General features: G+C 31.0%; 3 protein-coding genes across 5 annotated transcripts; 1 reads left to right on the forward strand and 2 right to left on the reverse strand.

The window, feature by feature from the left end:
• Positions 1 to 488: 488 nt before the first annotated feature.
• On the reverse strand, positions 489 to 1,385 carry LOC113866791 (protein YLS3). Its single transcript, XM_027501590.1, has 3 exons — positions 1,028 to 1,385; positions 759 to 836; positions 489 to 634 (listed from the first exon to the last, which is right to left on the reverse strand). The coding sequence occupies exons 1-3, from the start codon at positions 1,383 to 1,385 to the stop codon at positions 489 to 491; spliced, it is 582 nt and encodes a 193-aa protein (XP_027357391.1).
• A 1,390-nt stretch (positions 1,386 to 2,775) lies between these two features.
• On the reverse strand, positions 2,776 to 6,402 carry LOC113867193 (dehydrin DHN3-like). Of its 2 annotated transcripts, XM_027502313.1 has the most exons (2): positions 4,651 to 4,959; positions 4,076 to 4,596 (listed from the first exon to the last, which is right to left on the reverse strand). In XM_027502313.1, the coding sequence occupies exons 1-2, from the start codon at positions 4,912 to 4,914 to the stop codon at positions 4,330 to 4,332; spliced, it is 531 nt and encodes a 176-aa protein (XP_027358114.1). In that variant the 5' UTR covers positions 4,915 to 4,959; the 3' UTR covers positions 4,076 to 4,329. The 2 variants fall into 2 exon arrangements, with proteins under 2 accessions (XP_027358113.1, XP_027358114.1); XM_027502312.1 differs by having other exon boundaries at positions 2,776 to 6,402.
• A 2,692-nt stretch (positions 6,403 to 9,094) lies between these two features.
• Positions 9,095 to 15,145, forward strand: LOC113868176 (aluminum-activated malate transporter 9-like). 2 transcript variants are annotated; one of them, XM_027503773.1, is made up of 6 exons: positions 9,095 to 9,651; positions 11,825 to 11,962; positions 12,069 to 12,338; positions 12,472 to 12,608; positions 12,695 to 12,841; positions 14,371 to 15,132. In XM_027503773.1, exons 1-6 carry the CDS (start codon positions 9,264 to 9,266, stop codon positions 15,055 to 15,057), a joined length of 1,767 nt encoding a protein of 588 aa, XP_027359574.1. In that variant the 5' UTR covers positions 9,095 to 9,263; the 3' UTR covers positions 15,058 to 15,132. The 2 variants fall into 2 exon arrangements, with proteins under 2 accessions (XP_027359574.1, XP_027359573.1); XM_027503772.1 differs by having other exon boundaries at positions 9,113 to 9,651; positions 12,415 to 12,608; positions 14,371 to 15,145.
• Positions 15,146 to 15,444: the final 299 nt, after the last annotated feature.

Below are 15,444 nucleotides of genomic sequence, written 5' to 3' on the forward strand. Positions count from 1 at the left end.
CAGTTTAGAAAAAAATCAACATTCTGACAAAAATCTCTTAAAATAGCTCGAAATGTGTTCCTTTTAATTAAAACCAAAGATCTTCCAATATTCTCTTATGTTCAGGTTTATCTTTGCCTCCTTCTTGACCCTCAAAACTTGTTGAAATGTAGTTTCCTTTTTAACTTAGAAAATTTTCCTTATCCCAAACACTACCATTCTTACTATAAAGTGATACAATTTGCGTAGTATAATGGTCAACACACGTTGCTTTGTTTTGATTCCTAACAATTGAAACAGAGATAGTAAGTCTAATGGATTGTGACGAAAAATTTTATGATGTCTCACTAATAATAACAATAAATATTTTAATTTAGAGAAAAGGCTTCTTGGGTATCACAGAGTATAATTGCTTGGGAAAAATGTCTTTACAAAATCTAACATGAAATTACTTGAACAATAAAATTACTAAATCTATAACTATATTCAATAGATGACTTCAACTGAAATTATTTAAGCAGTGATGTGAACAACAAAATCACTAGATTCATGACAGCAACTAATCCATTTGCTGTTTTTAAGTTAATAGCTTTGCTTCTTCCAAACCCAAATCCCATGATGCTTGGTCTTGGTGGCACTGAAAATGCTGGCGAAGCTACAAAATCAATAGAAAAAGCGAATCAATATAAAGGTTTATATTTTCCATAAACTTTGAGATTTCTCATGGTAATGCATAAGAGAATGGTCCATCAGAGTGAACAAAAGTGGCGCTTGTTTACCAACAACAGTAGAGTTGTTCTTTGTGCCCAAGGAAACTTGAGAATTTGGTGAGGTTGAAGGTGCATGAACTTGTTCCCCTATGTCAAAAATAGAAAGAAAACAACCTAGATAAGCTATTAATGTACCCAAAACTGGACTAAACAATGTAAAACTGATTGCTTTAGAAATACCAGTTAAAAAGGTAGAACAGGACACACTTTTTGAATATAATAAATAAGTCAATTATATAAAATTTCTAGATATGTTTTAAGATTAAATGTGTCGGGACCTGAACATGCTGAAACATTGACTTGAAGGATGCAAAGAGCTGGCAACTGCAGAGCAAGTGTCCTGTTGACGGGTAAAGTGCTCAAAGAAGTGTCATTGAGCAAGAGGCAAAGGCAGTGTGGCTCTTGGCTATAGAGTTGTTTGAGGTTGTCACAGCATTGTGGCCCAGGAGACCTAGCAGTACCCTGCACAAATGGTGTGCAAGGAATAAGGGGAAGGAGGCTTGATGTGCATTGGGCTATGGTGGGGTTTGAGGAGCTTGGGGCTTGTGAAAGTGTTTTGGGTAGATAGGAAATCGACAGCAATAGGATAATCTGAAACAAAATAGGGACACAAATGCAATAATTCAGAGAAGCCATTGTGTTATGTTTTCTTGTGTGGATAGGAAAATATTTACCAAGGTGTCTAAATAGGAAAGTGACCATTTTTCTGTATGACTTGTTACATGCATGGTGTATGAGTTTCAACTAACATGTACTTCTTATTTTTTTCCTAAACCAGCTCATTTAAAAGCTTATGTTAGGTAAAGATAAAAATCAAATAATTTTATATTATTTTTCTTAGAACATGTACAGAGTTATATTTTAACAGTCTATACTTCCAAGATAAAATGTTTGCATTGTTGTCGTACTAGTAACATGAGATGCATTTACCTGCTGTGTTATAATGGAACAATTATCTGTTATCTATTTGTTTTTCAAAAATAAGACCATAATTGTCAAACTGGAACCGAAACGGATCAAAATGACAGAAAAAGGGGTTTTGCCAGATCTGCTGCATAAGGTGCGTGTTTATTCCATTGAACTTTAAAGGGCTTGGTAATAAGGAAAAGAAATATTCTAATGTTTTTGAAATAACGATAAATTTCATATAGCTAGCCCAAACACACGTTTTTGTTTTATATCAAGTATTTGCAGGAAGATCACTTCATTCTAGCTGAAGTATGATCTTTATGCCTCTTTTTCAAAGAAAATATGCTCTTCCTTTGTTTATGTAGTGGCATGCACACACTATGAACAAAGCAGTCAAGAATAATGTGAGTACCTACGCTACATTGCCTTCCTTGGCATACCTTGTCACAATAGAATCGGATTCTTCAATTAAAAGGGGAATCAATGTCATCAAACAGAAATGCTAACCAGCTCATTATAAACCCTTTTTGTTTCTCAAAGTTTTGTTGTTGCATGCCTTTTAAGATTCACTTTTGTTTTACTATCTCATTCATGCTATTTTGGATGTTCAAATATCTGTGACTATCTTTATCTCTAGTCTCTCTCTCTCTGATTAATTTCATGAGTCATGACAGTGAAGGCAAGCTCTAATCACACCATCTTTTATCTCTCTAGATAGTTCAAAAGCTATACACACCATTTGAATCCTTTTTGTTTCCTTTGATTGGCAGCACTTCTGCATGGTAATGAGGATCAATATTGATTGCAATGGTTGTTACAGAAAAGTGAAGAGAGCCCTTCTTACTATGCCAGGTTAGGCATCATTGATCCGTGATAATCTTTTCTATGTAAGCTCTAGTTCTATAATGAGTCATTTTTTTCAAATACATTTACTGATTCACATAATATATACCTCAATTTTCTGTAACACACTTTTTCATCTCTTTATTGTGTCCCTTTGCTGGATCGTGTTTGAAAAGTTAATAAAATTATGTTAAATTACATTTTAAATTGAGAACTACAATATATGGAGATTACTCAATAATTATTTTTTACTTTTATTTTTTATTATGCTAGAGTTGGAGAGTCATCTGCTAGAGAAAAAGCAAACCAGGGTAGTTGTGTGTGGCAGGTTTATCCCACAGGATGTTGCAATCAGAATAAAGAAAAAGACTAATCGTAGAGTCGAAATATTGGAAATCCAAGACATGAGTGAGAGCAATACTGAAATCGAAGACGAGAAACCAGTGACCAATAATTGGACTCTTCTAGCCGCACAGAATCAAATGGAAACATGTTTGGCTTGAGAGAAACAAAAAATGTCTCATTTAATCTTACATCCATAAGTGGAGTAGTTAATTATTGTACCTTTTTTTCCCCGTTTTGATAGTAACTCGGAATATTCCCAACTAATCACAGTAATAATTGTAAAGATTAATTACTTGAGGTATTTGCATGTTTCTTGATGGTAATTTCTTTATTAACTATATATATAACTACTACTACTACTAAAATATATATTCATGTTAGACTTTATAAAATTTAAGTTATTAAAATTTACTACTAATTTATTCTTTTTTTCCTATCATTTTTTATTCCTCTTAAAGAATCTTTACAAATTACCAAAATTAATTTTATATACTTTTCCTACTTTTATATAATGTTTATCCACCAACCATGCAAATACTGACATTAAAAAATAATTTAGACAATACCATTAAAACATGAGCCCGAAAAACTTAAAAAGAAATTCAATTGCTGAATATGTGGCACAAGTAAAAATAGGCTTAATAGTTTTTTTAAAAACTAATTAACAAAATAAAGCAAATACTCTCCACATATATTAATAATTCGTTTTCAAAATTTAAAATTACTTTCCTATCATGGGTGGCCTGTCATTTTCTCACCCCGTTCCATCTCTTTCTAACGTGTGAAAGATATTTAACATCTTCATCCATTTATGATTTACCAACACGCGTGCTAATTTTATTGCTTGAGGACTTGGTCAAACTTGAGGCCCGATAGCGCAGTAACTACTCATCTATAAGAAGCTGGCAGTGGACCAATTTTTCCAACACTGCTGACAGAAAATAAGGTATAAAAGCCAATTATAACTTGAAAAATATGTGGACTCGTCACATGCTTTTCAATATATCTAATTTACAGAAATCCCATTATTTTTAAAAAATTATTTCAATAAATTTTTAATTAATTTTAGTGAATTGATACTCTCCTACAAAAAGAATCTATTTTAACAAACCTGACTTCAGGATTACGAAAACGACAAACAGAGGCAAATAGTTTTATCTCAAACCATAACACTAAAGATTGATATTTCATTTAAGAAAGCTACAACTCAGAAGAAAGAAGGGAATAACGAAATGAAGCACCCACTTCCCGTACTACGAGAGTGCCCAGAACAACAGGCCGAAAAGGCTTTACATAATGTCCCTATATATTCAACACGAGAGAAAACATATACATGCATGCATGCACTTTTTATTCTTCTATTTTATACCCTTATATGTGTATCCTCTACATTTACACAAGATAGTAGAGTACGTTACACAGTACACAGCATACATATATTTATTCAAAGTTTCAAAGACAACATATATGTATACGCATGCATCTACTTGTCATGGTGTCCTCCAGGAAGCTTCTCCTTTATCTTATCCATTATCCCTTTTTTATCATGTTGTTGCTCTCCCGATGCATCATACCCACCATGTGCATGTTCATGACCATGCTGCCCAGTGGTTCCATGACCATATCCCGCATCAGTATGCGCACCCCCAGTGTTGATTCCATAGCCGGTTCCACCGGTGGTTCCATAATCGGTGCCTCCAGTGGCTCCATAACCGGTTCCACCGGTGGTTCCAGTTCCATAAACACCGGCGGTTCCACTTCTATGACCAGTGCCAGTGTCCGCTGTGGTGGTTCCATAACCAGTTCCACCGGTAGTTCCGGTTCCATAACCACCGGTGGCTCCACTTCTATGACCAGTGCCAGTGTCGGCAGTGGTGGTTCCATAACCGGTTCCACCGGTAGTAGTACCATACTGCATACCGGTGTCACCGGTGTACCCGGCACCGGTTCCGTAGGTGGCACCACCGTGACTCACAGGGTTGCCATATTGATCAGTTTGGGTCACAGGGTTACCATACTCATCGGTTTTGCGACCTTGATCACCGTATTGGCTTTGATAACTTGCCATAGTGGAAATGGTTTTGCTTATACAAAATTATAGTGGTTGCGAAGTTGTTGGTGTGGATGGTAGAAGAAGCACTGAAGCAAGGTGTTTATATAGTGAAATGGAGCATAAAAATCTGGGAAAGGATGAAGTCGGTACATAGGTTAAGGTCTGACACGTGCCATGTGGCGGTGATGATGAAGGCCACGTGCATGGGCACGTGTTGGCTCCTTTTTTAAGTGAGAGTGTTGTGGTCGTTTTCTGATTGATGGGATGACACGTGCGAGAGTGCTTTGAGGATGGCTATGGATTTCGGTGAAGGTTGTGACTTTGGATTTTGGCCGTTCAAAGGTACAGAAAACGCACCGGCAAGGTGACACCTGTCTCTCTAAATGTCATGACAAACAAACACTACTTTCAAATAGATATTTAAAATGAGTTTACCCACCATAATTTTGAAAAAGAAAATTCAAATTTGTCAAAATAATATACAAGATAAATAAAAATTTGATTTCTTAAAATTTTTAGATGTTTGATTAAATTAGATTAAAAATTCTAAATTTAATTCAAATTCAAATTTTAAATTTTATATTTTATTAAATAAATTTGAGCTAATTCAATTCGACTAACTCGATTTAGTAGTTTTAATTGATCACTAGAATTTTTTAGACAGATATGTTATGTTTTGTAAAAAATATATTTTACATTCACTTTTTAAAAGTTTGAAAAGGAAAAAAAAGTGATAAATTATTTGATAAAAATAAAAATAATAAAATATAATTATCAAAAAATTATCTTAACATGTCAGTATAATCAATTTTAATTATGTTAGTCATTTAGAATAAATATTTATCATATAAAAATATTTTTTTAACTGACACTAATATTTAAAAATGTAGTTAGTTGAAAGTGTAAGATAACACATAATAACAAAATTTTATCTAGGTCCATTTTATGATTCCTATAGTGGTATTTTTTTTTATGGTAATATAACGGTATTAGATTATGTTTAAAAGTTTAAGATAATATTAAAATAAATTTAGTATAAGTTGTTTGTGGGCAACAATTCAATATAAATTCTATCTGATGTTATTATTATTATTAGAACAATAGTAGTTCATTTTCTAATACATTTATATTATTAATTAAACTTTATTAAAAACAAAAAAAACGTATAAACATTATTTTTATTATTATAAGTATAAACTATAACTGTCGAATCGCCCTTAACGATTACGGTGGCTAAAGATAAAAGACTTAGTTGCCATGACATTTTTTTTATCATTAGTTGGTATAACTTTGTGAGTTGATCTTATCAAAGAGAATAATTTATGGGCTTAATATTGCTATGAAGAGTATCTCATAAAGCCCGTAGCCCACAACCATTTATGGCATTGCAAGCTATTGTGAAAATATGTGACTGTAAAATGGGCTTTTCACATTAAGATTTCAATTCTTCTAATGCTTTAGACAATGTAGACTATTATTGGCTATAAAACTTTCTTTATAAATATTAATATAATTGTATTTATTAGTATTCAAATTTGAGTATACTTTGAAAAGAGTAATTGCCTTATTTGGTTTTTTAAGGAAAGGGCAAGAAATCATGTACATTTAGAATTGGGAACTTTTGCACTCACTTGGTGGGACCCTCTTTCATTATTTTTGTGTATCAAAACATAGAACCTATAACAACATAAAATAGATGTGTGTTTAAGATATTAAAATCAGTTTATCTCAAAATAAGAACAAAAACATTAATTCCCTTAATTGACTGTATGAAAAGTCAAAAAATGAAGTGTTAAAAGGTATAAGAACAATGCTGCTTTGTCAACAATTTAATGAATTAAATATATTTTTAGTCTTCACATTTTATAGTGAATTTTTAGTTCTAATCCCTTTGAATAAATATATCTTTTATTTTATTTCTTTTTTTTTTTAGTTTCTATTCCTAATTTAATTCACTAGAATGTTGTAAAATGTGAGTTTTGAGTTAGTTTAAGTCAGTTAAAAGGACTTAAAATAATATTCTCTTAAAATATATATTAAAATAAAAAAAATAAATTTAAAAGAAATAAAATCAAAATCCATTAAAATATAAAAATTAAAAATATATTTAAGCCAAATTTGATCTCCCTTCCCTTAAAAGGATTAGGCCCAGGAGACTTTTTCAATTTTTTTTCAAATTTTATACTTTAATACTATTATTTGATTACTTCCTAGTCAATAGTGGGCATTTATAGAACAGTGTAATCCAAAAGATGTTGAAACATTCATTACAAGCAAAATTTCCAAGTTTAAAACATTTGGTTTTATAGAATGCATCTTTTCCTTTCACCAAACTAAGCAATTAACTTTGTTTTGGTTCGATCCACATGTGACTCTCGCACAGATGTTTGTTTTATCTGCATAAAAAAATGGCCTAATACATGTGTACAAGCTTTTAATATTGTCATTTAATTATAGATTGTTACATAATTTATAAAATTTATTTTTCATTATTATTTTAAAAACTATACTCTCAGATATGACAGTTTATTCTTGTCTTTCTAATTTGTTATTATTCCAATATTAGAAGAGAATTGCGTTTTTATTTATCATTAAAAAATAATATAATATTACTTACTAAACTTTTAATCTTATCTAACTAGTTCATAATTACTTTTTATAGGAAAACAAAAAATGAAAAGAGTATCCAAAGTATTTTAACAAAACATTAAACTTGTATTATAAACAAATCCTTCTCATAAGTCACCAAATTTCTATACCCATAAGAGGACCTCTATAGCCTTTTAACATCACTAATTAGACATTAACATGTATTATTTTGTCTATAGTCTATTCAAGATACAGTCAAATATAGTTGCTACAATTACTTTTACTTTGGTTAAATTCAACCCCCCAATTCAATGAACGTTTTCAATGAATGCATCGTTTGGATTTATATTAATATGTATTTTTCTTAACGTTTTCCTCAACTCAAAGAGTCAAAAGTATAGCAAAGTTTGGATGTGATGGGAGAGGGTGGGGGAGAGACATTTTTGTTTTCCCTTTTTTTTTGGGGACTCACCTCAAATATTTCAATTTGGAAGAAAGTGGAGAGGAAAAAGGAACTAGGGATATTTTTATTTTATTTCTCTAGTTTAAAGAATTATTAAAAAAGTTATATAATATAAATTTAATTTTTTTAATGAAAAATATAATAAAAATTCAATTTTGTTTGATTAGTTTGTTTATATGATTATTAATAATTATTGTTTGATATAGTTAATTATTTTTATTCGTTCAAACAAGAAAATAGTTAATTATTTTTCTCTTTTGTCATTTATATAGACTACACATTTTTTTTAATTTGACTTCTATTCTTTTTTTTTTACTTTTTCATTATTTTTCTTTAATTTATCCCTTATTTTGCCTCATCTTAAATTTAAACATAGAATAACAATAAATTATTATTCAAAATATTTTATTATACTTTTATAGTTTTAAAATAATAAATACTCACTTCTGTATAAAAAATGCCAACATTCTTTAAAATTGATTTTAAATATATGTATCTCTTTGAGAGAGAAAGAGATTGTATTTTCAACAAAATCAAACATTTATACTTAAACTAATTCTATTATCTTCTTTGAAATTAATTTTAAATTATTTAAAATCAATTTTAAAATTTATCAATTTTTATAATTGTTTGAACACATACAATATTACACATGATAAGAATTAATAAATAAAATTTTATTATTAAAAAATTATATTACATCCAATTTTATTTATAATAAAAAAATATGAAAAATTTTATTTTAAAATATAAAAATAAATATTTATTTTAAAATTTATTAATTATGAAATTTTATACTTTATTTATTATTAAATTTATTTTTTATAAATATTTTTTTTATTTCCATAATTAAAGGCATCCAGTCATTTAATATATAAAACATCAATTAATAATACTAATATTTTAAAAAATTATAACTACTTTTTATTGATTTGAATGAATTAAGTTTTTTTTATAAATATAATCATAAACAATATAATTTAATAATTACAAGATATTAAATTTTATGATTTTTTAAAATATTGTATATATTTTTTATAATATATAACGTTGTAATAATTAACAAAATATTAGTTAATTTTAGTAAAAAAGTGGCAACATTGAAAAAATGGATAAATTAAAGAGGTGTATTAGTAACAGGTCGACAGACATACATGGAGTCACGTCGAGTTCATGAGCAGTATTTATCACCAAAGAGACATCACAACCAACAATCTTATTGATCGCAAGCAAACGCCAAATTGAAACACTCTTTCTCTTCTTCGCTTCTTCAATTCGAATCCAAAACACATCGATTTTTGGATCGAAAAAGATGGGTTCGACGAGGGTACCCAAGTTGGGGTCCTTCAGACACAGCTTCGCGGAGAAGAAGGAGAGGCTGCTTTCGATGAAGTCACAGATTGGGATCGCTCTGCCGGAGTCGGACGAGGAGCAGTTCTCGCCGGCGAGAAGACGGTGCTGCTCCTACCGTGCTTTTTCTGACGGGATGGTGAGCGGGTGGAGGAGCGTGAAGCGCGTGGCGGGGAGAGCGTGGGAGATGGGACGGTCTGATCCCCGGAAGATCGTGTTCTCAGCGAAAATGGGAGTGGCTCTCATTCTCATTTCCCTTTTGATTTTCCTCAAAAAACCCTTTCCCGATGTTAGTCGATACTCCGTTTGGGCCATTCTCACTGTCGTCGTTGTCTTTGAATTCAGCATAGGTATTCATTCAATCCCTCTTCTTCTTCTTTTTATTTAACAAAACTTTTTAGTGTAATTTTTTTTAGGTGGAATCAAAATTTGAATTTATCTCTATAATAGCGCTAAATATAAATACTTCATAAAAAAAGTTTTAAAATTTTTCAATTATGTGATAATTATACATTATTTTTGTGTTGACACTCATCAACTCATCCTTTCATATGCGTAGTTATAACATTATTAAAAACATATTTTCATAATAAATTAAAATATAATAAATATTTCAATAAAGATTGGAATTTATTCAATACATAAAATTTAATTTATAAATGATTATTAACTATTAGAAATTAAATATATATTTTAACTTAATAAATTAAGAATTTATATACTTTATAATTTTAGTGACCAGATTCATTATGCATGTAATTTTAAGAATTAATTTGACAGATATTTCTTTTGTTCCTATATATATATATATTCGAGTAATCGCTTACGATGGTTTCTAAAATTCACGTGGTACTTAGTTGATACAAGCTTGGTCTTTTTATTGCTAAAAGTAACATTAAAAACATTGGAACATAAATTTATATTAAGTGTTTTCCGACACTAAATTATTCTCTTCCTCCTCCGTGATGGATAATGAGCATTTACTGTTATTATTATTATTTTTTTAAGTATCTTTTGGAGTTTTAATTCCACATCCTCGTGTGGAATTAGCAAAGAGGATTAGTGCATAAAGGCTTGAATCCTTTAATGGAGATATAGTAAGGTATTTTGGTGAATAATGGGGAATAGCTCGAAGAAAATTGATTATAATATTTGATGTTTGTGTTCTGATTTGTTAGATCTGTTAATTTAGTTCGTTAATCGGGAAAATTGATTAAGGAACTAAATTTAGTTGAATTTTCCCAACGAGTGCCCAAGTGTAGTGATTAAGGAACATTTAATAGTTTTATTAAGGATAAAATTTAGATATAATATTAACAAAATGCTGAGCATTGGTTAAATAATTTTAATTTTTTTTATTAAAAATGCTATTAAATGCACACAAATTATGGTTTTCAATGTTTTCTGACTTTTATTTCTAATAAAAACATATTTTAATTTCTTAATCGATGTTCTTAGGACAGTTGTTAGTAAGACCAATAATATTATATGTATTTTTAATATTTTTTTAATTAAAATTAGAGTTTCATTTTTAATAATTCATGCTGACATTTTTTGATGACTTTAAATGTGCAAGTTGCTGTATTGAGACAAAATTTTAAATTTGATTAAAAATTACACAAAAATATAATATTGTAGTTAGGTTTTGTTATTTTATTAAATACTTTCAATTGCTTAAAAATTAAATATTAAAATATTTTTTTAATGTAATCTTATTTTCCCTCATTAAATACGTTTTACTTTTGTTTCGTTAACGAGTACCCTAAATAGTTATTATATAATGCCATTCTAATTTCAATTAGACAAAAGCTATCTACTTTTCCCTAGTTACTTCTTCTTTACGATGATTGAAATACCTAGTTATAAATTTGAGTTTGTTTGGGGAAGGTGTTTAAGCAAGGTTCTAGCTTATTTGACTATTTTAAAATTTTGTTTGAGCAAACTAGACCTTTTTGATACGAGTTTATTTTAGTTGCTTTTTGTTCAAATTAGATTTTCATATAGCGTTTGAAGTTATAAGCTCTTAACTTATTATTCTTGTTTCCAATTTTATCTTCAATATCTTATCATAATTTCTTATTTTATTTTTATTACGTAGTTTTATCAAACACAATTTAATCAGCTAACCTATCAATTTTCAACATTTAGCTAATTTTTTAGTTTTCAGTTAACTTGTCGGTATTTAATTACCTATTTGTTTTGCCAAATACACCCTTTGTCTACCACTGCATGTGGATCAAGTAGCACAGGGTTATTTCAGCTTTATTAGTGGTCTCGAGTTCTAGTTCCAAAGCATGTAGTTGTGGTCTTGAACTGGATTGTCTCGGGTGGAAGATACCTATGGTTTTTTTTTTTTGAAAAAATACACCCTTTGTCTGCTGCATGTTCCAAAGCCACTACTACTTTAATCCAATTTTTTTCCTATACTTCGTCCTTTCTTAAATTTGATATTCCATTCATTCCTATATTCCAAATTTCTTCCGTGAGTTATAAGCAATAATTGGTCGCAATGTACTCCTGCAGGGGCAACTCTTAGCAAAGGGCTTAACAGAGGATTGGGGACTTTGTTAGCTGGAGGACTTGCTATGGGAATTGGAGCTTTGTCAAAGTTGGCTGGAAAATGGGAAGAACTCATAGTAATGATTAGCATCTTCACTGCAGGTCTTATTTTCAAATCACTTCTTCTTCTTATACTGGTTACATTTGTTTGGCTTATTTATGCCTTTTTTTTTTCTTTTCTGAAAGTATGAAGTATTATGACTGGCAGGATTTTGTGCCACATATGCAAAACAGTACCCAACAATGAAGGCTTATGAATATGGTTTCCGTGTGTTCTTGATCACCTATTGCTACATTATTGTATCTGGGTATCGAACAGGAGAATTTGTTGATACAGCTATAAATAGATTTTTGCTCATTGCACTTGGTGCTGCTGTATCTCTAGGGGTAAATGTATGTATTTATCCAATCTGGGCTGGTGAGGATCTACATGATCTGGTGGCCAAAAATTTCATGGGAGTTGCAACATCATTGGAAGGTTGTCTACAATATTTTCTTTAGCATCACATTTAGTTTGTGATCAACTAATCAACTAACTAACTACTACTATGAAGGTTGTTGCTCACAGTGTTATTTCCTTGGTGGAATAACGTTGTTAAGCTTCTTTTCAGGTGTTGTTAACAACTATCTTAATTGTATTGAATATGAGAGAGTGCCTTCAAAGATTCTTACATACCAAGCTGCTGAGGATGTGGTTTACAAGGGATACAGATCAGCTGTAGAATCTACAAGCACAGAGGATACATTGGTAATATATACTTTTTTTGTGTGTTCACTTTTAAAGAAAAATATTGATAATATTTTTGACTCAGAGATACATACTTCTTATTGAAGATGGGTTTTGCTGTATGGGAGCCACCTCATGGTCGTTACAAAATGCTTAGATATCCATGGCAAAATTATGTGAAAGTAAGTGGGGCACTAAGGCATTGTGCATTTATGGTCATGGCTATGCATGGATGTATACTTTCTGAAATACAGGTAATTCTTAACTTGCAGCTTTTCTGTTAGAAAACATTTGAGCCTTCACTTTTTGTTTTCTTCCTTTTTTGAGTGTCTAAGGAAAGTGGCATGTGTATGCAGATCTTGTGATGATCTGTCTTTTATATATATATATATATATATTGTGTTCATTCTTGATTTATTTTACTCTAGGTTTGTTTTCTCACTGGAACATGTTATTACTCGAGTGTTTTAAATTAATTTAATATTTAGAGAAGAGGTAATTTGCAAGGTGACACTGGTTTAAATAATAGTTGATAATTTGTTGAATTATGTTGCCAGAAATGACTCTGGGTTCAGATGTTGTCTTTGATGCTAGAAGTGTGAAGAGGTCAAAACTTGAGGATTCTTCTATAAACTGAGATAGACCATCAAATTTAGCCTCTTGTCTTCTTTATAGAAAAGTGCCTACTGATTGTAAACCTCAGACTTCGGATAAACTACTACGCCATGCTGAAATTTAGCTTCTTTGTAATCCACTGCTAATCACAATCTCTTCGGTCCCGAACTTCAGAATATTAATAATGCTTCAGGTTGTCTTCACATTTTGTCATCCCCTATCAACCCCTTCAGCACCAATCTTTTTATTCTTAGTGCCAATTTTGTTATCCACTGCTAAAGAAATGTTTTCGAAGGCCTAGTGCTTGTTTGAATTTTACGTTTAAATGGTCATGGATCCATGTTTATTTTTAGAATTTTGGTTTCACGCTAGGATGTAGGTTGATTCACATTTACTTCGTTATTAGTTATAGCTTCTGCCTTTGATTCACATTTACAAACTTTCTAATGTGTTTCCAAACATACACAAACACTGCTAGTTGTAGCTTCCACGTTGGATCCACACTAAATAGGTTTTTTATGGATTTCCAGACACAATCTTAAGGGTTTCCCATGTGTAACTCTGATTTGATAGATTGTTTGTGGATTAAAAAACTTCTGTTATTTACGACATCAAGACAGATAAACTTGACCTTGTCAGTCCTTCATATTCAAAATGCAAGTCCTTTTATGCTTCCTTTTCTCATCCCAGTAGATTGTCTGGTCACTGAATTAAACTGAAGTCTTTATGATGCCAAATTACCATTTCATTTTTTTACCATTTCTTGTCAAAACAAGATATCGTTATAATGTATTCCTGTTGCACTAATCGTTACTTCTACAAGTGATGTTATGGATCCTTATGAAGTACCTAGAATACTGCTAGGCGATACCCTCTGCATTGCTTTATTACACTTGAAATTTGGATCAGATAGTTTATCATTTGCATGCAAAAGTAGCTTAGTGGAATAGGGTCTGCAACTGGAAACTGTGATTCTGATAATTTAAAATAAAATTCTTTTAAACCATCTGTAGTCTTACTTTATGAAGTTCTTTCTCTTGAGATAGGGAAAGCATCTTTAAATAGTTTGAAATTTTTTTTTCCATTTCAATACTTTTTGTTCCCTTTTTTTTTCAGTTTAGTTTTTTTTTATGCAAATACACATGTACTAAACCTCTTTGATAAATAGGCTCCAGCTGAGAAGAGACAAGTTTTTCGTAATGAGCTACAAAAGGTAGGTTCTGAAGGGGCGAAAGTACTCCGGGAACTTGGTAACAAAGTTAAGAACATGGAGAAACTAGGCCAGGAAGACATTCTTTACGAAGTACATGATGCAGCAGAAGAATTGCAACAGAAAATTGACAAAAAATCTTTCCTGCTTGTAAATTCAGAGAGCTGGGAAATTGGAAACCGGCCAAGAGGGGAGGGTGATTCTCATGACCTCTTAAACATCGATGAAGAAAGACATTTCTTGGAGTACAAGTCTCTTAGCGAAGCCGTGCTTGATCTCAGAACTGTCAAGGTTCCAAGAAGTTGGGAAGAACAAGCTTCACCTGACCCTAAACCTGCAATGCCTGCAACTGTTGGTGATGAAAACATGTTCAGGAAACAAATATCTTGGCCTGCTCATATTTCCTTTAAAGCTGATGCAGTGACAAAAGAGGAAGAATCCAAGACTTATGAAAGTGCTAGTTCACTGTCTCTAGCAACATTTACATCCCTACTGATTGAGTTTGTGGCAAGGCTCCAGAACCTTGTGGATTCTTTTGAAGAATTAGGTGAGAAAGCAAAATTTAAGGACCCTCTTCAGCAAGCGCCAGCAAGTTCTGGTGGGTATTGTAACGGCTTGTTTAATTGTTTGATACTCAAAGATTGAGAATATAGCAACATGTGATGTATCATGGATAGATCTAAATTCAATGCCAATATACCAAAATCAATGTGTGCATGTCTGATTCTCTCTGTCATCTGCACTATTCCTTAACCTGCACCTCTTCTTTGAAATGATCATTTTTTTATTGGCTTTGCCACCCAGCACAACCCACCTGTTGTTAAATCAACAACCTCCTAGTGCTATTGGTGAAGTTACCTCACTAAATTTTGATCATTAAAACAGGTTTAGTTCTCCGTTTTCTTTGTATATTAGCTTTCTTAAAAAAGCTTAAAATTTTTTTGTGTATATCTTAAAATCTATTTTTGTGTTCACTACAGCTTAAAAAAAAATAAATTTAATATTCATTAAAAATAGTCTGGATTGCCAAAA

Source organism: Abrus precatorius, unplaced genomic scaffold, assembly GCF_003935025.1.
Source record: "Abrus precatorius isolate BTA unplaced genomic scaffold, Abrus_2018 Scaffold5, whole genome shotgun sequence".
Taxonomy (NCBI): domain Eukaryota; kingdom Viridiplantae; phylum Streptophyta; class Magnoliopsida; order Fabales; family Fabaceae; genus Abrus; species Abrus precatorius.

Coding starts and splice junctions, on each gene's coding strand:
- LOC113866791 (XM_027501590.1), bottom strand. CDS start 1,385: ATGGCTTCTCTGAATTATTGCATTTGTGTCCCTATTTTGTTTCAGATT. Junction 837..1,027: donor CAATGTTTCAGCATGTTCAG/GTCCCGACACAT, acceptor TTTTTGACATAG/GGGAACAAGTTCATGCACCT. Junction 635..758: donor GAACAACTCTACTGTTGTTG/GTAAACAAGCGC, acceptor TTGATTTTGTAG/CTTCGCCAGCATTTTCAGTG.
- LOC113867193 (XM_027502312.1), bottom strand. CDS start 4,914: ATGGCAAGTTATCAAAGCCAATACGGTGATCAAGGTCGCAAAACCGAT.
- LOC113868176 (XM_027503772.1), top strand. CDS start 9,264: ATGGGTTCGACGAGGGTACCCAAGTTGGGGTCCTTCAGACACAGCTTC. Junction 12,609..12,694: donor CAAGCACAGAGGATACATTG/GTAATATATACT, acceptor TTCTTATTGAAG/ATGGGTTTTGCTGTATGGGA. Junction 12,842..14,370: donor GTATACTTTCTGAAATACAG/GTAATTCTTAAC, acceptor TTTGATAAATAG/GCTCCAGCTGAGAAGAGACA.